Source organism: Rhipicephalus sanguineus, chromosome 3 (assembly GCF_013339695.2).
Source record: "Rhipicephalus sanguineus isolate Rsan-2018 chromosome 3, BIME_Rsan_1.4, whole genome shotgun sequence".
Classification (NCBI taxonomy): domain Eukaryota; kingdom Metazoa; phylum Arthropoda; class Arachnida; order Ixodida; family Ixodidae; genus Rhipicephalus; species Rhipicephalus sanguineus.
Window position 1 is genome coordinate 59,043,113 of NC_051178.1, and position 27,354 is coordinate 59,070,466.

At 48.5% G+C, this 27,354-nt stretch overlaps 1 protein-coding gene across 1 annotated transcript in view; it reads left to right on the top strand.

Annotated features, from left to right (window-relative positions):
• The window catches only part of LOC119386663 (coiled-coil domain-containing protein AGAP005037), a 481,393-nt gene that overhangs the window by 191,553 nt on the left and 262,486 nt on the right, over window positions 1-27,354 (top strand). The window contains exon 2 of the mRNA XM_037653953.2: window positions 20,969-21,185. Coding sequence (XP_037509881.2) covers window positions 20,976-21,185 — 210 coding nt within the window. The 5' untranslated portion in view covers window positions 20,969-20,975. The remainder of the gene's footprint in view (window positions 1-20,968; window positions 21,186-27,354) is intronic.

Consider the following 27,354-nt stretch of genomic DNA (forward strand, 5'->3'; position numbering starts at 1 on the left):
TCGACTCCTGTCAACTGAACTTCTCCTTAGTTTTTTTTTTCTTTGCCATTTGATGGCGTTCATTTTGCTGGCGTATTTCCGTGACGGAAACACGTCATGAAAATACTTTCGTGTTAAAAAAAGGAGATGTTACGTATTCCTAGTTCGCTGTTCCTTTATTTTTTATATCAGGCTGCTTAAAGCTCGGGATGCCTAAGCAGATTCAAGAACAGATGTCTCAACTTGACCCTTGCATGTGTCCAAACCTGTCGTCTGACTGTGATACAGTATCACAATTAAAACTCGATCTAACGAAACCCGATTTTACGAAGTTCTCGTTCTAACGAAGAAATGTTCATGCCCGTCATTTACCCTATAATTTCGATGTGTTCATCAAATGAAATTAACGAAACTAACTTGGCTCCGAATCCACTTTAACGAAGCTTTTTTTCCGGAAATGAATGAGCAAAAACCGGTCATTCCTTTCTCCGAGCTTTGACACATCCAGGTTTTCCTTTGAGCGTGCGGTCTGACGCTATCTCGTTAAAACATGTAGCCGCACTCATGACTCCGTAGTTTTATTTTTATATGGCAGCAACTGTGCCCATGCACAGAACAATGACATCTGCAGTTGTTAACGCGCCGACGTACGAGGTGGCGCTAGGGGCAACGGTGGTTTATCGTCCCTGTAAATGCTCCCACAAGGATACTATGGTAGTTGCTTTCGTTATTTCATGGTTTAGGTGTCAGATGAAATTGATTGTATCATCGCTACTTTCTTGCTAGGCCTGCTCGCACAATCACTGCACTCGTTCTCACTGTCCTTGCATATAAACATACTGTCATAGCTTCACGGGACCGTTTACGTAGCCTGAATTGCCCGAACACTTTAGGCTCAATTTTCTGGCCGCCCTCACGCTTACATGATAAGCGCAAGCGTGACTTAGCGGCACACGCAATGCCGGAGTAGCTTTTCGGTGTCGCTACGTTACAATTCTTTAGATTTAGAAGGACTGGAAATGTTTCTTTCTTGATTTTACGAACTTCCCTATTGAACTAAATAACTCGAGCTTCGTCACACTTTGTTAAATCGAGTTTCAACTGTAATCATCAGCTGTATGAGGCAGCTCAGAAAGAATAATACGCAAAGCGTATACCCAGGAGCTTTTATTATGAAGCTTGGTTCGCATCATGATAGGAAGATCTCAAACACTAGAATTCGTAAGGTCATATGTCAGTCAAATGTGAAGCTGTTAATCGTTTCGGTGAGTTCATTTTTCTTTCACTCATCGATCTCAGTTTTCTCATTGAGCGCATATGAGGGTGTTGCGTTATAAGTAGGCTACGTGGGCTGAGTGAACAAAATAATTGTTGCATATTTTGTATTTGAAAGATAAATAATTACATTTAGCATGAATATCGAAGGATGGGTGATTGAATTGAATTGAAAAACATTTATTAAAAAAGAAGAGGGGTTTGAGAAGCAGGTGGGTGGGGCCCTTAGTCCAGGGCTCCACTGGCCTCAGCAGCCCGCCGCGCCTGGTCGAGGAGAGCCACTTGGGCCTCCTTTTCCTCGCTGGCGAGCAGGGTCTCCCACTGCTCCGTCCTGAATTTTTTCGCCGGAATCTGAGGCGAGTTAATTTTGGGGGGCCTTAATTCACATTCCCACGTAATGTGAGAAAGAGCTGGCTGTCCTCCACACCACGGGCAAGCACCCGCGTATGCGGTTGGGTGAATGGCATGTTATAAACGCAGGTGCGGATATCTATTTGTCTGCAGGCGGCGCCACTTATGCGCTTCTTTAACACCTAGCCGAGAGTGGGGCGGGGAGTATCGCCGTCGTTGTCGACGCTGGTGTTTTAGGATATCCCGAGGAGTATGGGGAGCCTGGAGAAGCAGACGGGTATCGGGACGAGGGACAGTAGCTCGGTGAGTAATAGCTCGAGCTGCACTGTCCGCTCTATCGTTACCCGTTTCTGCTATATGTCCGGGGCACCATATGATGCAATGTTCCTGGCCCAGCATTGCACCTAAGAGGCGGACGACGCACGCAGGTACACGGCCGTTAGTGAAATAACGACACGCTATTTGCGAGTCCGTGAGGATATAAGATCGCTGCCCCATAACGTCTTAAGATGGACGTAGGAAATACCGTTCCAGGTCTCAAGCTTCGCTGCAAATGAGTGATGTAGCGAATGTCCTAGCGCGAGCACGTACCACATGAACAACCTGTATTCGTCAGTTCGATTGCATATACATGCTTTAGGGCTAATATGCGCTTCACTATCAGGTATAAAAAAAGGGCCGTTCCAGTGCTTCGTGTAGCACGCATGAACGCAAATGTTAGTAAATTTGGTGGCTAACTTCTCACTGAAGTAAACCATTTTATAATTAACTTGGAAGCAGAATTCAAAGGAACAACGAATCACATTTGTTTACTGTGACGACAAGCGCTACTCCTTGCAAGATGGGCATAACATGGTGTTGGCCAACGTGCGCAGTGTTTTCAGCTAAGTGAGCGTGAGTGGTGAAATTGAAAACTCATTTGGTAGCATACTTGAAAAATGCCACACCATACCATACCATACCATACCATACCATACCATACCATACCATACCATACCATACCACACTCCATACGAACTCGCCCAACTTTCCATCCTATTGTTTAGTAGCGCCGTGACGCACCACAGTTTTTGCTCACATGAAGACAGCAAATAGAAACTTTTGCGTGACACATGCTAAACGTGTGTGCAACCAAATGCTATATAATTGAAAGTAAGCCCTCATACTTCAAATGTGCCCCACCAAATGTATTAAAGCGAGCCTATAATGGGTTTCTAATGAATAATTTTAATTAGAGATGTAAAGAGGCATGCACAAGCGATACCGGAGAAGAGTTAGCAGCTAATCTTGGTGCTTTATTTTGTTCCGGAGAGCGACTGTCTCGCGTTCCGCAGCTTTTTCGCTTCCAAGCTGGAGCTCGTCGATAGCGATATCGATTATATAAAACAATGACGCATTAATGTTGGGAAGCGCTTTCCACGAAGAGGCATCGTATACGCTTAGCAACGATCAGCAACAAGTTAGATGAGGCGCTGCTTAATTAATCTGTACCGCGAACACACGGCGCATGCTCACGGCACACGCTATTAGCAGACGTCGTCCCTTGTTTGCGTAAGCTCCTCGCCGCTAAAGCTAATTAGTATTTTATTCTGTTCATGTGAACGAACTTGTTTAACTGCCACGACATTACTGCAACGCCATTTACACTCTGGAGAAATTATACTTGACAAAATAGACACACAACTCCAAGGAAACCGTGAAGTATAAATTGCGTAAAGATTTTCCCATGCTCGCAACACCCTACTCATTACGCCTTAAAACTTGAAATTGGCCAGGGAGGTTGTAAATCGTCAATATTTCGCTAATAAACAAAAAGAGAGACGTAAAATACAGGAAGAGCTCACTTTCATGTGATTAACCAACCAATCGCAAAATCTCTTGAATACAATAAACTTCTTTTGTACGGCATTCGCAAATAACTTACAAGGCATTCCATCCGGTAGAGATACCATCCGTTTTGGAGGCATTATATACATAGGCAAGGAGTACTTGAAAGATAGGTGAATATCATAGCCAAAGTATGCAGGGATTCCACAGCTACTCTGCCTGCTTTTCCTCAAGAAAAGCAGGAACATCCCCATGGATAAAGGTTTCAGAAAAGCAGATACACTTTCTTTCTTGCTTTCGCTAAATGTTTAGAAGAGGTATTAAAACGGCAAGACTGGGGGGAAAATAGTATTAAATAATGATGCAGAACACTTGAACAACGGACGGTTTGTTGAGTTCATCGTGCTTTTAAGCAATGACGGTACCGAATTTGGAGAAAAGAAAGAAAGAAATGGTTGAAGACTTAAACCGAGAAAGTGCCAAATTAGGGTTGAAGATGAATACGCAGAAGTTAAAGATAATGGTGGGTGGGTCGGTGCACCTACTAGACATTTCGCCGCTAGGAAAGACAACACACACAAGAAATACACGAACGCGACTGCATGAGCGGCACTTCCAACTTATTTGATTGTCCATGCCGTCGTGTTTGTGTGTTTCTTGTTTGTGTTGTCTTTACTAGCGGCGAAATGGCATACAGTAAGCACTACCAACTAGGCCAACAAGAAGTTCTCCTCACGAATCTACAAGAGTTCGCGATAGACAAACGGACGTTAGAGTCTACAGAAAACAATGTAATATTTAGGTCAAATAATGACACGGGAGCCTACACATGTAAAAGAAGTCCACAGAAGAATAAGTGTGGGCTAGTATACGCATACGGTGGACATTCTCAACTCATGGCCGGCAGCTCATCACTGTCAATAAAAAGGAAAGTGTACAGCCATTGCGTTTTATGAGTTCTAACATAGGAAGCAGTAACCTGGAGCATAACGAAGAAATCAGAAAAGAATTTAAGAACGAAAAGTACCGGCATAAGTCTAAAGGATGGCAAAACAGTAGATTGGATTATATAAGAAACAGGGGTAGCCGATATTCTGGATGGCATTACGAGGAAGAAATTACCGACAATTACGTTACTAACGAATGCGTAACGTGCGCGCAGTTGCGCGCGTGGTTTCATATGGCTATTTATTCAGCGAATTTCAAAGAGTATCTACGTTTGATTATTTTTTTTTCATTTAGCTCTTTGCCGTTTTTTTTTATTATTATTATCATTGTTATTTTTTCATTCACTGCTTCGGTGGGCTGAATTTTAGTTATGTATGCGGATTAAATCGAAATTTAATTTCTTTATTGGTATTTTTATTGCTTTTTTTAATATTTTAGTTTTCTTGTTGTTTATTTATTCATATTTCAATTTCCTGTTTCGGCGCCGAAGCTTCCAGAGTTACCGGCTTAACTGGGAAAAGAAAAAGAACGCCTTATGGCTTGAGGCGCCCGAGCCAGGAGATCCGCTGCGCTCGCTCCCTCGGTTACGGCGATGAACGACGGTCGACACTCAAACCAGGAACAGAAGCCTAAGGGCTGCGCTTCAGAAAGTTGACTTGTGCAGGCCACGTCTTGTGATGGAAAGATAACCGATGGTCAATTAGAGCGACAGAATGAATACCAATTAAGTGAAAAGGAAAGCGCAGCAGAGGTTGGCACAGGGGCTTTTGTGGACCGGCGAAATAAGGAAGTTTGCAAGCATCAAAAGGAATCGGCTGGCGCAGGACACGGTGGTTTGGAGATCTATCAAACCAAATCAAGTAAATCAAAACCTGAAACGTCTATCTCATATCACTGGGATATGCGTTTGTCCGGCAGGGGGGCGAAAGATATATTAATGACGATGATGACGCTGGTGGTGGTGGCTGTTAAATTCGTTTTAGAGAGTGACAGCGGAATGGGCGCATGACACGGCACGGCATTTCCCTCTTTCTGCTATGTGCTTCCTGCGTCACAAGATGATGTCCGATACTTCCATCTTCCTTTCCAATCTTTGTAGTAATCCTAGTAACTCTTAGGCACCTAACCCCTGCTTGTCTAAAATTCATTCTACAGTGAACTTTCATGTGTTCGCTCACACCTTCACCTCGGAAGGCATCTAATCTGCTACAATGGTTTTACTCTTGCCGAAGTGGAATACAGGTGGCTGCTGGCACTCAGCATGCAGTACACTGATGTCTTGCTAAAGTCAAAGAACAAAGTAACCTCACTAAAGCTTGTCCCTCTTTTTTGTGGTTATTCAACGGTTATTTAGGGGTTAGCTTTGATTGGATGACTTGCCCTTATGAACATTCTTTTTTAACTTCTGCGTGGGCAACACCCATCTTGGATCGGAGCCTCCTATTGAGGAAACAACAACCGCCGACGTTAGCGCAAGCCGAGTAAATTTAATTTCCTCAGATTAAAGCGTACCATAGCCAAAACAGCCGTAACGTAATACACGAGAAGCGCGCTAGAGCATGCGCACCTTAACTGAGTTTCCGAGCATGACGATCAAGTTTGCATGTCTATTGGCGTAACCTTATTTCTTCCAATAGAAATGAAACGCTCATTCCTAAAGAAGAAGAAATACGAAGGACTTCGGTTGTGAAACGAACACCGATCAAAGGACGCATTAGGCGCGAACTCTGGCTCTCGAATAATAACCCTCGGCTCTTCTGCCTGTGGACTTTTCTTTCCGTCTCTGCGATTCAAATCTATACTTCATTTCACGCACACGGCTACAGCTCTTCTTTTCTTGGTCTTTTTCAGGGTGCTTCTTTCATTTGAACCTTTATTTCTTTTTTATGTGGTCCGTGCGATTCCTTGCTTATGTACGTGCTTCTTCGTGTTAGGTGTATTACTTGCTTTAAACATTCTTTCTGCTTGCTTCGCAGGGGTCCCTGCAACATATCATTGACTGCAAGTGTGGCATTGTTTTTATGGTTTTAGTCGCTCTGCTGAGCAATTACTAGCTTTACCAGCGATCGTTTCTTCTTTTGCACGAAACGTCTGAGCACGGCGCGTTGATGACGCGCATGTATTTCTTTTTATTCCTTTATTCTGGCGCATCGCTTTGAGTTCCTTTAGTTTGAAGAGGAACCCATGCGGGGCACGTCCATCCGGAGGCAAGAATAGCAGCAGTAACCTAACCAATATTAGGCAAATACAGTGCTAGCTTCTTGCGTGTACCATTTCTTCCTGGTCGCCGATATTTTTCAGTCTCTCTTCTTCATAAGTGGGTTGCTACCCACCAAAAACACTGTCCCGTAAACATGACAGAGTGAAAGCTACGTGGAGCCGAAAGGCACTGCAGTGTTAACAGGACTCAATGCTCTGACCTTTTGTAGAAACATTGAAATAATTCAGAAAAACACCCCTCCTAATACTTACCTGTTGATGCTGTGCCTCAGATATGCGTAATATTTACTTTTTCATCGACAGTGTTCACAAGTATGAACGGCCGTACCAGTTCAAGATGGCTGGGCGTGGAGCAAGTGGTTAAACTTTGGCCGGGTGCCTGAATCGGGTGACAGACAGACAAACAGAAAGAGAGACAGACCAAAATTTCTGCGTTTAAGTTCCCCAAAAAAACTATCGTCTTTAATAATAATAATCGTTGTGGTTTTGCATCCGAAGACCACGATATGATTATGAGAGGCGCCGTAGTGAAGGGCTCAGGAACGTTCGACCGCCTAGGGTTCTTTAACGTGCACCTAAATCTATCCGCACGGGTCTCTAGCATTTCGCCTCCAGCGAAATCCGGCCACCGCTGCCGGGATTCGATCTCGCGACCCGAGGGTCAGCAGTCAAGCACCATAAACACTAGACCACCGCGGCTGGTGATAATTGAGAAGTGAGTTCTAAATATTGCGCGCTTTACCCCGTATACTCCTGTGTCTCGACTTTTCTTCGAGCATATTGCGCAGCATGTTACTTCGCCAGGAGGAATGACAGGCTAGCTGTAGCTTTACTTTGTTAGTAAATATATGTGCGAATGGCATTGCAGAAACGTTCTTAAAGAGCTGTGCTATAAGCCACGGTAGCGGTGTCTGTGTTACTACTTTACCTTGTCCAACTTCACAACAACAGAGGTGTCGACACGTAGCAGAACACCAAGACCGACGGCAGCAAGTTTAACTTGGCTTTTTACTTCAACATTTCTGGCTATTTAGGAGTGCGAAACGAGGCTGTGACAGCCCATACATAAGAAGTCGCCGGCCGAGGTCTAAGAATAGTCGGAGGAACTGCGCTTGACCTCGTTGGAATTGCGACGTACCAAACCCCGTTCCTCTTCACACAGAGAGAATATAGCTGGCTTAAACAGGGAACTCTCAAATGCCACTCGACACAAACGTTTTCCTCGACTTTCACGAGCAGGTAGACTTCGTGCGCAAGTGCGAGCCTTGAAGACGTGGCGCAGGCGCGCGTATGAAGGCTACCTATGGTCGAACGGAGCACGGCGCCGTTACTCGACTGGAAAACGCGCTGCGTTCCACATAACCAGTTGCTTCAGGAACACATCTTCCCTGTAGTCTGTGACCGAAAGCATCTATATTCTGTAAACTTTCCCTCGGTTATTGCTGTCGAGGGACATTCAAGCGCAGGGGATACTGAACTCGAAGAGTGCCGCTTCCATCTGCTTTCTTAAGTGTAAGCTACTTGTGGGGAGCAAGCTGTAGTAATAACTTACGTGCCAAAACTACGATATGATTACGAGGTACGGCGTAGTGGAGGGCTCCGGAAATTTTAACCCTCTGGTGTTCCTTATCGTGCACTGACATCGCACAGTACATGGGCCTCTAGCGTCTGAGGAAGAATTACACTTGCTTCAGAAGGGGGGTAGTGAATTCTGATGTGCTATTATGGCAGCGCAACGACAAACGCACAAAGAAAGTGCAACAGGATAGTCGTTGTTATACAAATTCTGGCATGACAGTAATGAACCAGCAAGGAAAGAATAAACAAAATATTTCACACATGCAGCCTAAATTTAAGTGCATCAGTGGCACTTCGCTCTAAGAAAAATTCCGGCAGATCTCATGCACTTTAGCAATCGATGTAATGCGAAGCAGCCAGCAAAGAGCTGCATTCATCGACTTGTTTGCATTTGAGGCAATTGAAGTCAGTCATGTCGCGACATCTACTTCACCATATATCGCATGTTTGTCATGCGTGCATGCATGTACAATATGGTATGTACCATGCTAATGAAACGTATATTTGGTATAGGGCTGACGCGCTGGAGTTTTGAGTACTGTGGCGGAGCCTGGTGGCGTGCGCCGAAGTTGCTTGGGTAGTCAAAAATGGACGCCGACCGGCGAGTTACGCAGTTCTCAGTTGCTTTGAGCGTTTTACTTAATTTTGCGCCTAGTTTTCAGGCTCAAAATGTGCTTAAAACGTACGCAGGAACTTGTCCGCTATGCCTTCAGAGTCTGACATGTTTGACGAGCGATCCCTGCTTCAACAAACCGTGCCGAAAGCAGGTGGTCCGGGCGACGGCTCTCAGCAGCGGTCGGTCCCGAAGCGCGGTCGCCGCCGTTATTGTTGCGTGGTTAATTGCCTCGAAAATGGGGGTAAGGATCCTAATGTGCGGTTTTACTGGTTCCCCTGAAAGCCGTACGAAGTGGAGCGACGGAACCGCTGGATACGTGCCGTCCGACGCGTGGAGTACGCGGGCAAAACGTGGTTTGCAACGCAACGTGCTGATTACTTTTCGTACGCGCGTGCACGCGTTTATATATGTATATATGTATATATATATATATATATATATATATATATATATATATATATATATATATATATATATATATATATATATATATATATATATATATATATATATATATATATATATTCCCTGTGTGCAGTCCAGACGGCACGCCGTGGCTGCCGACGGCGATCACGAGGATATGCAGCCGGCATTTCGTGGGAAACGAGAAAAACAATGCCATGAGTCACCCTGCGTATGTGCCTACGATTTTTCCGGCAGCTTACAGCCGGCTGTAAACATTGCGCGCCGTCGCTTCTCGACCGCCACCGCACGCTGACAGAATTTGACGAATTCCCTAGAAGCAAATGTTGAAAATTACGACCGTGCATGGGGGAAAAAGTGTGTTTGCGACTGAATGCGGCAGAAAACGGCACACGGCGCGAATGCGCTCATTCGGGCCGCCGACGGCTAGCCTTCGTCACTGGACCTTTCTTGATTCCGTTTCGTCGTGTAATGCAAATCATTTCGGCTTTCTTAACAGCAATCTTTTCGTTTATGAACTGTCGTTAATCGCGCGAGCATGCCTCGTAAAACTTAACTCGAGTTCAACGTCGTATGAGATTCGCTGCCCTTGCGAGTTGCAGCGCGCCGAAATAGTTCCTTCAATCTCCTGCACGTCGTAAACATACTTGACGTTGACGAGCTTCTTGCGTTTACGCAGATTGCTTGGCCTGAAGAACTCAGCCATGCCAGAAATTGGCCGAGATCCAAAGCGCAGCACAACCGACAGCGGCGGCTCCATTGCGCATGTGAGCTTAGTGCTGCATGCGGCCGCCAGTCTGACTACTCGAAACCAAAAAACTTATCGTAGGGGGCGCTTTTTAGCACCGTTTTCGCAGCGCCGCCTGGGAAGCCAGTCAGGCCTATATACAATGCATAACCTGTCATTTATGTTCGTCACATACTCATGTCACGCCATACCGATTTTGGCATATATCCAGTGAACAAAACGGCCGGAAGCGCACAAAGAGAGTGTCATGTAAATTATCCGTACATGACATGCATTTCATGATTTTCATGTTGGGACCTGTCATTTATGTTCGTAATACAGTCACGTCGTGCAATACCAATTTTGGTGTACATCGAGCTAGCGAAACGGCCGCGAGCGCCCCCTGAGCGTGGCATGTAAGTCGTGCCGTACATGAGATACATGTCATGATTTTCATGTTAACCACCTGTGACTTATGTTCGTCATACAGAAATGTCTCTTTATATCAGTTTGGGTATATGACCATTTAATTAAAGAGCCGCGAGTGCCCCGAGACCATGCATGTAAATCATGCAGTACATGATGTGCGTGTCATGATTTGCGCGTTAGATGTCACTTAAGTTCGTCATAAACCGTTGTCACGCCGTACCGTTTTTTGTACATATCTTGTTAACGAAACGGCAGCAGGAGCACCACGACCGTGGCATGTAAATCATGAAGTTCATGACACGCATGTCATAATTTTCATGTGATGACCTGTCGTTTATGTTTGCAATGCAGTCATTTTATGCCATACCAATTTCGGTATACATCCCATTAACTAAACGGCCAGGAGAGGACAAAGGCTTAGGCGGATAGATAGATAGATAGATAGATAGATAGATAGATAGATAGATAGATAGATAGATAGATAGATAGATAGATAGATAGATAGATAGATAGATAGATAGATAGATAGATAGATAGATAGATAGATAGATAGATAGATAGATAGATAGATAGATAGATAGATAGATAGATAGATAGATAGATAGATAGATAGATAGATAGATAGATAGATAGATAGATAGATAGATAGATAGATAGATTTTCTGCACCGTCAGTAACGGCCACATTAGAATTTCATCACCTAAGTCATCATTGCAATAATAAAATATGTGAAACACGAGAAGTTGAAGTCGCATTCATTAGACTACCTTGTCAGGCTCCATATATAGATTTTTATTTACGCAGAGCTGGTCGGGCAGCTTCCCATAGTTGTTGTTTCTGCGGAGTCCATGAGACAATAGAGCATCATTTTATTTTCTGTTAGAGGTACTGTACCTCTGCTCAAAATTACTTTATCTGCCGCCCTCCGACTCAGATTATATTTAAATGCACCAAATGTATTTTCTTTCGGGACTTTGTCAACTGGCCACAGTGACGGGAAGGTTGCCGATGCCTTCCAGGAGTTTCTTAAAGGATGAAAGAGATTTAGGTTGTCGAATCAATTTACATTCCTCCTCTTTTTTTTTCTTTTTTTCCAGATTTACTTATTTTCCGGTTCAAGTTCTCCGCCTCAACATTTATATCCGTACTTTCGTGTAAATCTATTTTAACATTTTCAATTTTTGTTTCATTTTCACTTCTTTCATCGTTAAGTAGACAAAATGTAACTTAATATTTCAGAATTTTCTTTTAAAACTACCCGGTTTTTGGCCAATCCCCCAGCGGGGTGGGGGTTGGGGGGGTTGTGCCACAGTTTAAAAGATCTACTCTATTCTACTCTCAGCCATTATGTGTCACAGCGCATTGTAATGTTGTAATAAACCCGCTTTTGCATCTACCGTTCGCTCGTGTCCCCCGCAACAATTTGTTAGAGCTGCGGAGTACAAGGAGCGCTGTACAACGGAGCTCCGCAGTGGTCGCTGGCTCGGAGTTGGCACAATAGAAGATGAGATTGAGGCTACCACCACGCCTGCACCAGTCATGACAACGTCAACGATCGTCCTTATGCATCCGAAAGACCCAGGGACGTTCTGCTGGACTGATGAATTCGACGTCGAAGATTGAATTGCTGACTGTAAACGCACCAGTGAAATCAATCGTTATGACCGGAGGCTCATGCTGGCCTGCGTGATGTTTTATTGAAAAGGCACGGCAAAGGTTTCAGTCGAGAACCACGAGGAGGAGATTAGAAGCTGGGACACTTTCAAGCAAAATATTTCACTTTTTTGGGAAGCCCATGGGTTGAAAGGCAGCCTCAAACAATGCAATGCAGTGCAGTGCCTCAAACAATCCATGTGCAGGGTAGCCAACCGAGCCAAAGCTTGGTTAACCTCCCTGCCTTTCCTCTTCGTATCTCTCTCTCTCAAATAATGAGCGTCCATCCGCGCTCAGATCCACTGAACCATACACATAGTGAATTCAGGACGTGCTAGCTCTTTGTCGTAAAGTCTACAGTGACATGCCGGAGTCGGACAATGTTGGTCACGTGCTCTAGGCAATTGCGGACGACGCATCCAACCTATTGCTGCGCCGTAATTGCGTGACCGTAGACGAAAACTATTGAGAAATGTCGGCGTTTTGAGCAGGTCAAAAGCCGGCGTAATGCGAAGTCATTCACTGGTTACCAAGCAGAGCTGCGACGTCCTCATGGGAAGATGGACTGACCTTTCGTCTGCAGTCGTCGCCTCCGTCAGAACACGAATCGTACGTCCGGAAACTGGAGCAATTACATCTGCTACAGGAAAGGGAGATCAGCAAAGAGTATGGCAGCGGCGCCGCTGGCCTTGCGGAGTAGTGTGATGGCGCTGCTGCTGTATGGCGTAGAGCACTGCTAAAATCCGGAGATCGCAAGGCGGCACAGCGCGCTCACATCGGACAAACAAGCGGAGCGGCGTCAACAACAGCAATGCGAATACAGTAAGCGAAAGCGGGACTGTAAAAAAAGCGGAGAATGCGGCCGAAGACCCTGAGCTCGAGAAACAACGTCGCATCTGCAGTCACTCACGCCAGAGTGCCGAGCGAATAGGCGTCTACTATAGAAACGCGAATACAGCTTCGCTGGTAATCCATCCCCATATGACTGTTGCGGCCCCAAAAATTCTCTCCGCTCTTTTCGTTTCAGTTTCATCTGATCTAAGTGCGTCGCACTTTAGGGGCCCAGCTTGTCGTCCGTATGTCCCACGTGGCATGGTGACGCTGAAAATGAAGTGGTCGATACAGGCCTAAAACGAAGCTAGCAATGTTCAAAACCGGGTTAATATAAATGGTCAAGGCCTAAGATAGTATAACTAACAGTTTACGATGTAATCGCAATAGATAGATATATAGTTAACTTTATTTGGCTCCGGAAGAATCTTCACCCCGTTTTTATAGGGGCAAGACTGCGGGCCTCTCCCACGTTGGGACAGGGAGGCCAAGCCTCACCACCGCATCGTGGGCCTTCTGGACAGCCCGGAGTTGATAAAACCAGTCGTGGCTCGTGAGGAAAGTAGAAGAGGCTTCCTCTGTCAAGCCGTGGCCCGTGTGGTGCTGCGAAGAGGGGCACGCCCAGAGCATGTGCCTAAAGTCGCTAACCGCCCCACAATCGGGACACAGAGGGGACACCTCTGTGTACTTACTGAAGTTAACTTAAAATCGCTCGAAACGCATCTGAAACACACAGCTGACACCCGCGCCGCACAAAAGAGGGCACTACTACCTCGCCAAGCGCGCGATTGCTCCTCTCACCGGTGCTTATCCAGCGTCTTCGTCGCTACCCTACTGAAAGGTTCCGTATGCCAGTCCAATAATTCCATATGTTTTCATACGGAATCTATATGTTTTCCGTATATTTTCCATACGTTTTCCATATATTTCCGTAAGATTCTTACGGAAACATACGGAATTATTGGACTGGCATACGGAACGTTTCAGTAGTGTACATCTGAAGGGGGAAACACCCTGACGAAATTCGCTGCAGACGACACGTATCACAACTGCCGTAACAAGCAGGAAGTCGATAAAGTGCAGCAAAAAGTAGTGCACATGTCGCGCACCGAGTTCGCTAATCTCCCCAACAAGATTCTACTCGTTCCGGGGAAACCCAATATGCTTACCTCGCTTAGTTTCTACAGCGCGACTGGACGCGGACGGAGAAGGAACACGCAAACACACACACAGCGCTGACTTTCAACTGGAATGTTTATTTTTCATATGCACGTGACGCTTATATAGACACACGCGAGCAGGTGCACGCAAAACAAGAAACAAAAGCAGGACCCAAACGCGCATGTTCTGCCGCAATCACAACCAGTTGCCACCAACCTATAGTGACGGATCCAGATATCTCTTTTCCTTATCTGTTAGAGACAAGGATGGCATGCTGACACATGTATCATTCATTTTATCTATTTCGTACGCTTCAATAATTTCTCTAGTCAATCGATCTCTTGCCCTGTTGAGAATACTAGTTTTATCAAAAATGGGAAAACAGCCACATCTTTGGCAGTGAATGGCAAGGTGTCCGGAAATAACTTTCGTGACATTGTACTTATGTTCGCGCAACCTTTGATTCACACACCGCCCGGTCTGGCCAATGTACACACGGGAACATGACAGCGGGACGGAATAAATAACGTCTTTAGCACAGGCAACAAACTTCTCGCTATGTTTAGTGGAACACGAAGCATTTTCTTTTTCCCTTTCGACGTTCACTCGCCTGCAAAGTCCCTGCAGTCGCTGGGGCGCGGAAGAAACAACGTCCACACCGGACCCCCTCGCAATCCTTTTCAGGTTGCGAGATACGGTGTGGATGTAGGGCACTACTGCGAGCTTTTTCCTTCGAGTGTCACTCTGACACAAAACACAGGTCTGACACAAAACACAACAAAAAGTACAGGTCTAATCCGAGTGAGCATCAGAGTGACACTCAAAGGAAAAAGCTCGCAGTAGTGCCCTACATCCACACCGTATCTCACAACCTGAAAAGGATTGCGAGAAGGTCCGGTGTGGACGTTTTTTCCGCGCCCGTGCGACTGGAAAGAGATTCTTTATTTGGGAAAATTAGGTGAATAGTGGGGGTAAGTGACGCAGTAACTGTCTCTCAGGCGAGGACACCACAACCGCGACACCTGGGGGAAAGGGGAGAAAAGTATAGGAGAAGTTAGAGTTATAGTGGAGGAGGAGGCCTGGGGGAGTTAAACACATCACTGGGGGGAGAGGGGGAGAAAGAAAAAAAAAGGGGGGGGACACGCGATAAACACATGACTGGGAAAAAAAACACGGAAGTTTCGTTTGTTGGGGGCTTGGTCGGCGTGGTTCAGAGAAGACGGTCGGCCAGTTGCGCGGCTTCGATGTAGTTGAGGACCGCGCGCAGGGCAGGGCGCACGCGATGGGCTGATCCTACCGGGTGGAGAATGTCATCTACCGTGGCAGACGGAAGTCCCAGCTGCTTGAAGGCATGAGCGAGCGCTCCGAGGTGGGTGGAGAGGGCGGAGCAGGAAAGGAAGAGATGCGCCACGGTTTCTCTCTCTCCGCAGTCACTGCAGAGGGGCGAGGGCGCACCGCGGATGCGGTGCCGGCGCTCATCAGGCCAGACGGAACCTGTCCGCAGTGCGAGGAGGAGGGACCGCTCTTTCCTGGTCAGCACGTTTTCCGATAGAATGCGTGGTGGAGAGCCGGCGGCCGTGCGCTTGTCGGGGTGGTTTCGCACGAGCTCTCGCCAAAGGTTTCGGCGCGCTGAGTCCACGGAGTCCGCGCACGTTGTCAGTGGAACAGCTGGGTCGTGTGCTGTCTTTGCCAGGTCATCGGCAGCCTCGTTCCCTGCGATGCCAACGTGCGACGGTATCCACTGGAGAGCCACGTCGCATCCGTGTTCGCGCAGACTGTGGAATGACCACGCCACACGTTGTGCGAGTGGGGGGGCGCGTTCCTCTTTGGCGAGCTGGCGGAGGGCAGACCTCGAGTTAGTGTAGATTGTCGCGCGTGTGACTTGCGGCGTTTCGCGGATGAGGTCGGCAGCAAGGTGTATTCCTACCAGCTCAGCCGTGGTGGAGGAGACGCGGTAGGCGAGCCGGCACTGGCGCTTCAATGCCAGCTGTGGTGCCGCGCAGGCAGCGGCCGCAGAGTGGTCCCGAAGCACGGAGGCATCAGTGAAAAACTGTGTCCTTCCATCAAGGTCCTGGTCCATTCTGGCTGCGGCTTCCTGCGCGATAGCACAGGCCGGTGTGTTGCGCTTCGAGCGCACGCCTGGGAGCTCGAAGCCTATGGGGAGCGGCACTCTTTGGTGAGGGGGGGGGGGCACGAGGGAATCTCGGGTGCGGAGTAGACGACGATAGAGTCGAACGTGTCGAATAGTGTTCCGACACGCGAGTTGGGCAGTGCCCGCAACTGGGACAGGATGGCGGCCCCATCCGGTGCACGTTGGAGGCGCTCGAGGTGGTAGAGCGCGCGCAGTTCGCCTGTGAGTGACGCCGGCCAGGCGCCTGTCTCCGCGAGCGTGGCAGCCACTCTCCAGCCGCGCGGGAGTCCGTGACACATGCGGAGAACTCGGCGATGGTCAGCGTCGATGGCACTCCACTGTATGGGGCGAAGGCTGCACAGAGGAAGCGCGTAATGCACTTTGGACATTGCCATGGCCTCGTAGATGTTCATCGCGAAGGAGGCCGGGCATCCGGCTCCTCGCGCGAGAATCCGTCGGACCGCACCCTCGACACGGCGTGCTTCACGTCTCACACGGCTCACCTCCAAGTTCCACTTTAGTCTATGGTCTATGGTGATACCAAGATAGCGGACGTGGGTTTTCCAGGGCAGCGGAACACCGTGGAGTGTGATGGGGCGGGTTGTACGCCGTTCACTGGCACGCGGGTGGACGAGGAGTGCCTCTGTTTTGGCGGCCGAGATGCGCAGTCCTATGCTGTCCAGGAACCCGGCGACGGCCTCTAGGGCGTTCTGGAGGCACTTACGCACCCTGGCGAGGCATCGGGTGGGGCCGCGCACATACAGGGCGATGTCGTCCGCGTAGGTGACCGCGTGCACAGTGAAAGCGTCTTGTTTGGGAAGGCACGCGGTGAGCGGTGCTAGAACCAAGTTAAAAAGAAACGGGCTCAGCACGCTTCCTTGCGGCACTCCGGTGGTGACAGGGCGGCGCGTACTGTTCGCCTTCCCCACACGGACAGTCAGTGAGCGGTCTGCGAGGAAGGCTTCAATGTAGCGCAGGAGTTTGCCCTGCACACCAAGCGCACAGACCGCCTGGATGATCGTCGTGTGGGGGAGACAGTCAAAAGCTGACTGCACGTCGAGCAGAAGTAGCAGGGCTGTCTCCCGGTCGTGTAGCGCTTGTTCCAGGGTGCCAACAACCGCGGCAATCGCGTCAGCCGTGGCGCGAAGGGCACGAAAGCCGCACTGTTGTGGAGGGAAGGTGCCGCTCGCAGTGGCTATCCATTGGAGGCGATGAAGCGCCATTGCCTCCATGGTTTTCCCCGGCACCGATGTCAGGGATATCGGCCGGTATGAGGCGAGGCTGCGCGGTGGCTTCCCGCGCTTCAAAACCGGCACGACCAACGCTGTACGCCAGGTATCCGGGAGGGAGCCGCTGTTGAAGACCTCGTTGAAGGCGACGAGCAAGAGTTGGCGCTGGTCGTCGTTGAGGTTCCGCAGCATGCTGTGTGTTATGCCGTCCGGCCCCGGCGCGCTGCGGCGACGTCTGCGGTTGAGAACACGAGCGAGTTCGTGCTCAGTGAACTCGGCGTCGCACAGGCAAGCGAGTTGCTGCGAGACGGCCGCGTCTGTCGGCGCAGAGGGCGATAAGGTCGGACGGTGGCCTCCGAGAGTGCCGGCACTCACGCTTGGAGGCGCAGGGAGGGCTAGGGTAAAAGCGTCTGCTAAGAGCTCTGAAAGTTCCAGCTCCGTGATGCCGCGAGCCACCGCAATCGCGAGCACAGGGTGGCGAGGGGCCCTTGGGTAGAGAAGTCCTCTCATGATGGGCCAGGCGCGATTACGGCGACGTGGATCGCTGAGAGACGAGCAGACGCCGGACCAGCTGTTGCGCCTGAGTCGCCGTGCCTGTCGTCTGCAGACCGCATCTATGCGATTGTGCACCGTCCAATGTTCGACACGGTCCGTGCGGGTCGCAATGCGCTCTGCACGTCGGCGAGCGGCGCGCAAATTCAGCAGCTTCACGTCAGGGCACGGGGAGCCGGCAGGCACAACACAGCGCATTGTGGCTGAACGCGCGCACTCCGCTATGTGAGTGAAAAAGTCACTGGCGAGCGTTGGTTTCGCGCAAAGTTCACGAAAAACACGCCACCTCACGACACTGTACACGCGCTTCGCCCCGCGACTCGGATGGCTGGGCGAGAGGGCGATGGGGTAATGGTCCGATCCGGCAGTGTCTGGGGCTCGTGTCCAGATGTACGAGCAGGACTGAGACACCAGTGCCAGATCGATCGTGGAGGGGCGTGTGTTGCGGCGCACAAACGTTGGCTCACCAGTGTTCAGAATGGAGAGACCTGTGGTGGCGATCGCGTCCGACAGGCACCGGCCGCGAAGGTCAGTCAGTCCGCAACCCCAGCTGTTGTGATGAGCGTTGAAGTGCCCACACACGATGCAGTCAACTGTCAGCGCCGCGGCGAGGCGGGGGACAAACGCGTAATCACAACGGAGGTTCGGGCGGACGTAGACACACGCAACCGAAGTGTCCACACCACCCACACGCACTGTCACTGCGAGGCATTCCACTGCGTCATCACAGAAACGTTCACAGGGAATGCAGGTGTGCGCGAGGGCGGCGCGCACATACAGCGCAGTTCGGGGCAAGCCAGGGGGATGACCGGGGTCGGTGCAGGGCGCATCAGAGCAGTCGCTCAGCGCGCACGTCGTCGGTCCGCTGTAGCCGATGAAGTTGTGAAGCGTCAGGTCCTCGGCGCGCGCGTGCGTCTCCTGCAGGGCGAGAATGTCGAATTCATGCAGAGCTTTGTGCTCCGCAAGTTCGGCGTGTCGGCGGCGCAGCGAGCGACAATTCCATTGCAGGATGCACGGCCTGTAACGATTGCTGGGGTCCCTAGCCATGTTGGTTTAGGGCTTGTTGTGTGGCGAGAGCCGCGACGCACAGCGAGTGGGTAGGAGAGTTCGGCTGGAGAAACTCCAGCGCTGTTCTGACTGCTGCTGCGAGCACGGCGATCGCCGAATCGCGCCGAGCGCTCGCAGAGGGGTCGGCGGGAGTGGATGCTGGTAGCTCGTTGTCTGAGCTGCCTCCAGCGATGGAGGAGTACAGCAGCCCCTGCCTAGTCAGGGACTTTGCAGGCGAGTGAACGCCGAAAGGGAAAAAGAAAATGCTTCGTGTTCCACTAAACATAGCGAGAAGTTTGTTGCCTACGCTCAAGACGTTATTTATTCCGTCCCGCTGTCATGTTCACGTGTGTACATTGGCCAGACCGGGCGGTGTGTGAATCAAAATTTGCGCGAACATAAGTACAATGTCACGAAAGTTATTTCCGGACACCTTGCCATTCACTGCCAAAGATGTGGCTGTTTTCCCATTTTTGATAAAACTAGCATTCTCAACAGGGCAAGAGATCGATTGACTAGAGAAATTATTGAAGCGTACGAAATAGATAAAATGAATGATACATGTGTCACCATGTCATCCTTGTCTCTAACAGATAAGGAAAAGAGATATCTGGATCCGTCACTCTAGGTTGGTGGCAACTGGTTGTGATTGCGGCAGAACATGCGCGTTTGGGTCCTGCTTTTGTTTCTTGTTTTGTGTGCACCTGCTCGCGTGTGTCTATATAAGCGTCACGTGCATATGAAAAATAAACATTCCAGTTGAAAGTCAGCGCTGTGTGTGTGTTTGCGTGTTCCTTCTCCGTCCGCGTCCAGTCGCGCTGTAGAAACTAAGCATGAACAACCAACTAGCCCGCCAACGCACTTTAATGCTTACCTCAAACATTGACGTCATCGACGGCTTGGAGAACGGAGCAGTGGGAACTCAACGAACGCGGATTCGTTGGGTGCCCTTGATACGCACTTCCTTAGGTTTCACAGTAGTGGTTTCAAGTCGTTCATTCTATTCCCTTGTCTCGTGACCGCGCATACGTCGGTCAAACCGGCAGATGCTTTCATAAAAGATTGTTAGAACACAACCACAATGTGGCAGTGCTAATTTCAGGACATCTGGGCATCCACTGCCGAGATTGTGAATGCTCGCCAGAACTCAGTAGTACTAGCGTGCTGTGCAGGCCTGGTGACAAAATGACTCTGGAAATTATAGAGGCCCAGCAAATCGTGAATCAAATGACCGCTGCGTCAGTACCCCTTCCTAGCCTTTTTAGATAAAAGTTAGCTTTCCTATCGGGGGCAGGATGATCATGGTTCCCTCTCGTTAACTGCTTTGAATGTGTATCTGTCAGGCCTTCCTCATTTTGTAGCACGTTTTGTTATTGTTGTTGTTGTTGTTGATACGTGCTGTATACTTGCGGCGTTGGAGCAATAAAACTCCAGTTGTTAATCAGCGCCTGTGCCCTGTGTTCCTCCTGTCTGTCATCGTCATGATTAACACAGCAGGTTAAGACATGATTAACACAACAGCACTAATGCCTCTAGTGAGCGGATGTTTCCTTCGTTCGGAAGAATGGTGACATGTACGGTGGTGCCGCTGCTTCCCAGACATACCGCGCAGCTATAAATCTTTCATGGCAACATTTTAAGTAACTGCATATTTGGTACTGTCAAGCAATAGCGTTGTACAATGCATAAAACAAACTTAGTTTTTCATGGCTGGTTTATGATTTTTTTGCAGAATTCATCATTTTGCGCATTCGCAAATATTCGCAACATATTCGAGTCGATTCGCATTTGATTTCCATTATTCGAATTCGTTTCGAAGTTGAAAATTTCATATCCGCACATGCCTGCTATGACAGCATTGTGCGTAGTAGGCTAGGTCTTGCTATACCTGGACCGATGAGGTTCTCAAACGTGTCGCGAAGTGAATTACCGCGATATACCGTTTTTCCAGAGCCGCCATCGTGCTAAATGAGAAGTCTTTTATCTCGCAGCGTCGCCATGCCGTTCAGCATCCGGCGGCTGACGCTGCAGCGCAGCCTGTCGGGCGGCGAGCGGCCTAAGAGCGAACCACCGGGCCGGGCTGCCATCAAGAAGTCCGCCTCGCAGGACGAGGCCCGCGCAGCCAGGGCGCTCCCCTCGTCGCGATCCGCCGACCAGGGGGACCTCAGGCGGCTGCAGGCGCTCGGCCAGGCGCCTTCCCCAGTACAGGTCTGCATATTCTTCTGCTTATGTCTCTGCTTCTTTGAGGAGTAACGGGAAGCTTTGTAATCGTGCCTGTTCGCAGCGCCGCAACAACTGTATCCAGGACAGGAAACTCTCATGTTCTAACAAACTGCACAGCAGGACAGCATAGAGAGAAAGAAAAAGCAGACAGACGAGCGCGGACTCACAATTGATTTATCGAAAATACGTATCAACCTTATTTAGCCCAAGCAAAACTGAACACGCATCTGTGTTCCACGTGCAACAGTTCACTACGCGGCCTTGATTGATTAAAAAACCTTGACTAATTTTTTTTTACCTTATTTTCTTAACCTTAACTTTTTTCCTTAGCTAATCCTTAACTTTTTTGTTAGCTACTTTGCTATTCTTTGACAGTGACACGTCATTTTTGCTCAGGCTGTACAATGTTCATTCGTATCTTCAATAAATCAGTTGTGAGTCTGCGCTCGTCGGTCTCTTCTTTCTTCCTTTGTGCAGGGTTGCCAGGTTTGGCTATTTTGCGCCAGCTTCGCTACCTTTTGACGCCGGTGGCTGGAGAAAAAACGTCTTGGCTACTTGGCTAGTTTTGGCTACTATCTCGTTCAGTCGATTTCAGCCAAGTTATCTATGTGTTTGGAGTCTGCACTGGTGAGGTCGTGCCCGCATGAGAGGCTGGCCAGCTTCAGTGCTCAGATTGGACGACTGAAGGCAGCTGGGTTCCCGCAGTCTGTGCTGACGGCGGTGGCTGAAACCCTCCTGAAAAAGCTAAAAGGGCGTTCGCGACAACCGCAGCTGGGGGACTCGTCCGATGGGCGTGAGAAGCCGATTGTGTTACCCTATATACACCGGGTGACACACAACCTGAAAAAGGCTGCCAATCGCCACGGCGTTGGCATGGTGTTCTCTGCGCCTAAGAAGCTTTCGAAGCTCTGCACGCGCATTTCGAGCGGCGAAGAGCGCGGTAGCCTGTGTAGCAAAAAGCATGCGAACCCGGTTGTGCAATGCGATGTAGGAGTGGTGTACGAGATACCGCTTTCCTGCGGCAGGTCTTATGTGGGCCAAACAAGCCGCTGCGTAAATGACCGCGCGCGTGAACACCAGCTGTCAATCAAAAATAAAGAAATGGCGAATTTGCCAGCTCACTGCGCTGCCTGTGGATGCGAAGCACGATTTCAACAGACTAAAATACTTGGACGTAGCAAAAACACGTGTGCTCGGGAGGTTTTGGAAGCGTTCTTCATTAAAGGGAAAAACGACAGCTGTGTAAGTGAGGCCTCGGTAGCGCTCTACGGCGCAGAAGTGTCTTTTTTGATGAATAAGGTGCGTTAACAAGTGATGTTCCTCGATGTGTCTGTGCTTCTATGCGCAGCCACGGGGTGTCTGCGAAGTTCGGGGTTCCCTATTTAACTGATTCTCTACGTTCAATAAAAACAGTTGGTAGTGTGCGCTCGATCTGTTTAAGTGTTCCTTCTTTGTGTTGTCCTTTTCTAGTTTAGCGCAAATTTTCCTGCATAGTATGAACCAACTAGCCCCTCAAGACGTCCTGATCTTATTGTACTTCCAGTCCTTTTAAAAAAAAGTCACAGAAGAAGCCTGAAGAGCGTATCATTTTTGCAGCAACGCAAACACTTCGTCATCCTGCACGAGACGATTGCTAAAGTGAAAAACTTATGATTCGATCTCAGCAGTTCTGATATTGAGGTGTTCATGTTGCACATATTAAAACAAAATTGTTTTATGCCGGGGTCCACCAACACTTCAAAGACGTATTTCCGTCACGGATATGACGTTGGTAAAATGCACAGTAACGAATTATTAAACAAAAAACTAGAAGTTTCGTCACCGGGAATCGAACCCACGACCTCTCGGTCCACGGCAATAAATGCCGGGCGTTTAACCCAATGCGCCATCGACGCACATGAACGACGCTCCACGCAATCTCTCTCGCACGGTGCTCTTGGTTTGCGAGGCGGCGCCGCCGTCTTCGAAAGGTAAAATTAAGTACTGCGTTATGTCACTAACGAGCGCCGCCGATAGGGAGCGATTCGGCGACGACGCAGTTAAAGCGTCTCGTTGCCAGCGAGGAGGCTGGCCGCGCTGCGTGTCGGCTTCATGTCGGAGTAGTGCAGCCTCCACATGCACCAACGGCAATTCTCCGCCGCCTATTCCTTCGAGTGCGATAGCACCGACTAATAAAACTGCAGCAATGAGCGCTGCAGAAAGGCAATGGTGTCGATGGGCGAATGTCGTGCCTTGGTGGAGCGAAGCAGAGACCAGCGGGACGTGGAACGCCGTCGCGCGTTCACGGCTCAAGCTACGAACGTCCGCCTTCACTGTTGCTGAAGCGCAGTGTGGTTGTGTATACATAAGCACAGACTTAGGTTACCCCACTACTTGGGAGCCCAACCTTGTCGTTGCTCTCCCCAACTGACGGCGCTTTGAAGGAGTGCATATCGAGTGCCAGTGTTTATTGTGCGCTTCTTGATGCGATCTTTGCGCGGGATTCGCGATATGCTGGGCCCAGGTATATGATATCAGCTTTAGCTACCACAACGGCTGAACCATGATCATGGGCGTTAGTTGTCGGGATACAGATGCGCCTCCAGCCGTCAACATGAGTGCATCCACTTCAAACGCTGCTATAGCTGCCAAACACCAATAGACATAGTACGAGCTCTCATATATCAATGCACACTAGTCAATCAACTACTTCTGTGAAGACGCATTTCACTTTCATGTTATCCTCCTGAGTCCCGGGTTAAAGTTAGGTGCACGATTTTTTTTTCAGGAAGTTCAGTATAGCTCGAATAGACCACATAGGCAAAATGTGTTAAAACTTAGCTTAGTAAAAGCTGGGGTTTTCATGGGGTGCAATGTCCAATATATTGGACATATCAGCCCTTGATTTCGTCCTGATGTCCAATATATTGGACATCAGGACCAAATAACATGGCGAAAATAACGTACTTAAAAGGTACTTTACTTTAAAAATTATAAGGTCCTTAAAAATGAGAAGCAAGCAAACAAACTTCAGAAATGCAAGCCAAATTACGTAGTTTGACGAGTGCGGCCGTAGAACACGCCACTGCTGACCGCTGCCATTTTGGACTAGTATTCCACTGATTGATTGAAAACTTTATTGGAATATATACAAAGTGCTCTCACTTGTTGGCTTCCAGGCGCGCCGCTGCATTGATTTTGCCCACACTTGACAGAGAGCGCTAGCGGACATTGAAAAAACTAAAAAAAAAATAGTTTTCAACGGCAATTAATTGGTACTGGGGTAATTCCCCATAGCCGGGACTAAAAGTTATACCGATTCCTATGACGGAGGGATCAACCATGTTTTTTTTTTATATTTCCGCCGAAAGGCTTTGGCATTTAGTCATTTAAATAAAAACGTCAAAGTTGTTCTCACGCACGCGTGGCTACTTTTGGCTACTTTAACTGCCATTGGCTAAAGTTGGCTACATTTTGGCTAGTTTTTCTGAATTTCTGGCTACTTTTTTTAGTTTCGACCTGACATCCCTACATTTGTGTCTTGTCCCCCTGCGCAGTTCGTCAGAAGATGATCCCGTACGAACTCGCCAAACTGTCAATACCAGTTAAGTTCTCATGATTGAGTGCTGCCAAATTCACGCTTTAAAATTCTGTTGCTTTACGTGTGATAACTGCGATGTGATTGTGATAGGAAGCCATGTATAGTGGCACGCTGCACATTAGTTCAGCCATAGGTGTGCTCAGAGTTCTGCATTAAGATGGGGTGGTAAGTTTCACCGCAGAGGCCCCCCCCCCCCCTCTCCCGTTGGTTGAGTCCCAATGAAAACAAACTCCGCAATGGATGCAAAAGTGAAAATGAAGCGACTACGTGCTTCTCAGAACGGCATGCCATTTGCCCCCGGCTTTCCGGAGGTAAAGTTGGGCAGTGAAGAGTCCTTAGAATGAAACATCAGGTGTTCCTGGTCGCCATTTTCGTCATAAAGCATGCGTAGCCATTACCCTGAGCAATAATGAATGACGTGAACAATAGGACTGAGTAATTTTATGGGGCAGAATTGGCGCCCCTGTTTAGATGTCTAAGGGGTGCTTCAGCTTTCGTCTCTTCACACCAGGTTCCGCTCCTGCGCTAAGGAGATGTGACAAGCCCGGACGGCGTAAGCGAAGCACGCTTGGCGTAAATTAGGACCTCTCTAATTTTGCTTCGAAGCTCGTTGGTATACCGGATCTTATGCTCAACCATGGTCATTATTAAGGCGAAAGCCTTAAGTGCCACATCAGATGATGACATTGAAAAACGCGGTGCGCAGTACAGAAACTCGCGTGACAAATCCGTATACAAATCGGTGTTCGGGCCAAAATCGAAGTTCGGTATTCTGCGTGGCAGTCATGTATTTTACCACTGAGCCACGGCAGTGCTTGGGAGTGCCTTTCCAAAAGACCTTATACAGGCTTCATGTCGTGCGAGGAGTGACGTAAACATGCGTAATAGTGCGTGGCAGAACCGTAGCCTTGCACCCATAGGCGTGCGCAGGGGGGGGGGGGCAAGGGGGCGAGAAGGGGGGGCGCAAAGTCAGCCCTATACATTGTAGGGGGGGCGAGAAGAGGGGCGCAAAGGCAGTCGCATACATAGACATAATAGGGAGGGGGGCGCTGCGACGAACCTTCGCCCCCCTCCCCCCTGAAGGGGAACCCTGCGCACGCTTATGCTTGCACCAGGTGTCACACCATGTGAACTGCGTAGCAAGTAATTGGTGTAAAGCTTCCCACCGATTACAAAGGGCTCAGCAGTGATTCGTCATCATTATAATCACCCAGAGCATCAACAAAGTGTGCAGCCAGATAGATAGATAGATAGATAGATAGATAGATAGATAGATAGATAGATAGATAGATAGATAGATAGATAGATAGATAGATAGATAGATAGATAGATAGATAGATAGATAGATAGATAGATAGATAGATAGATAGATAGATAGATAGATAGATAGATAGATAGATAGATAGATAGATAGATAGATAGATAGATGACGCTGGTGCCACTTTCGAGCCGTCTCTTTTTTCCTTTTCTATGTCCGTTATAATTAAAGATAAACATTATTGCAACGGGAAGAGACAGAGTAAACAGAGCACGAGTAGAAGCATAACCCAGAAAGTCAATATTGGTATTTCAATCATGGTGTATACACGTATACTTGTGTACGTGCCTTGTTTGGTCAGTCCCGTCTAGTGAGTGACACGTAAAAGAAGAGTACAACGTAACCACTAAGTTACCGGTAAAATGAACCCTGTGCTTGCACATTGCGGCTGCTTTTCAATCTGATTATTTCTAGCCGCGACCACTTCACTGAAAGCACTACGGCGCTTCTGCGTTTCTCGGAAAGTCGCTGACAATAGTCCTTGAATTCGATGCTTCCCTAATGAGAACCCGCAGTGCGTGCTCGTTGAAGAAAAACAGAAATATGTGAGAACAGGGCCGGGGCCCATCACGTCAACACGACGCGCTTCCTCGCTTCTGGCTGTAGCGAGTGCGCAGCGCTTTCCGACGCTAGTCAAGGTAAGGGGAGAAACGTACGTGTTGGCAGTTAAGCTCGCCACCTAGAGTCGTGATAATATCGCAGTTTAAGAAGTTATGTTCTTCTAACTTCTGCAATAATCTACCGGTTTGAATAAAATCACTTAATTGGTCCCTAGGCGGTGCCTTACAAGTTCCAATCTGTAATTAAGAAAGGAAAGCAGGTGACAGAGCTGAGGCAGGGATGTTAACCGGTTTACAATAACCGGTATCCTATCCTACACTGGGGAAAGCTTTGTGTAAATAAGGCTTGAAGTGAGTTCCTTGAATTAAGTCACCTTTGAAGTGGGGCGCTTGAATTAAGGTTCTCTCGAATGCTTTGTTCTGAATTTTCAGCAGACACCACTCAGCTTGTTGTTTTCGTATGTGCGGGAGCACCTGGACTCGAACACGTATTCCATTTACTTATTCATTTATTTCATGTATTCATACCGCAAGGGTAACAGAGGGACATTACATGAATGGTGGGCAACAAAAAAAGAGCAGCCGTTCACAATAAATATGACCAGTAATTGCTCTTCACTCCCGTTTTAAATCCATTGAAGTTAGTTAACATTGCGACGTTGGCGGGAATGTCGTTCCAATTTTGAGCAGTTTGAA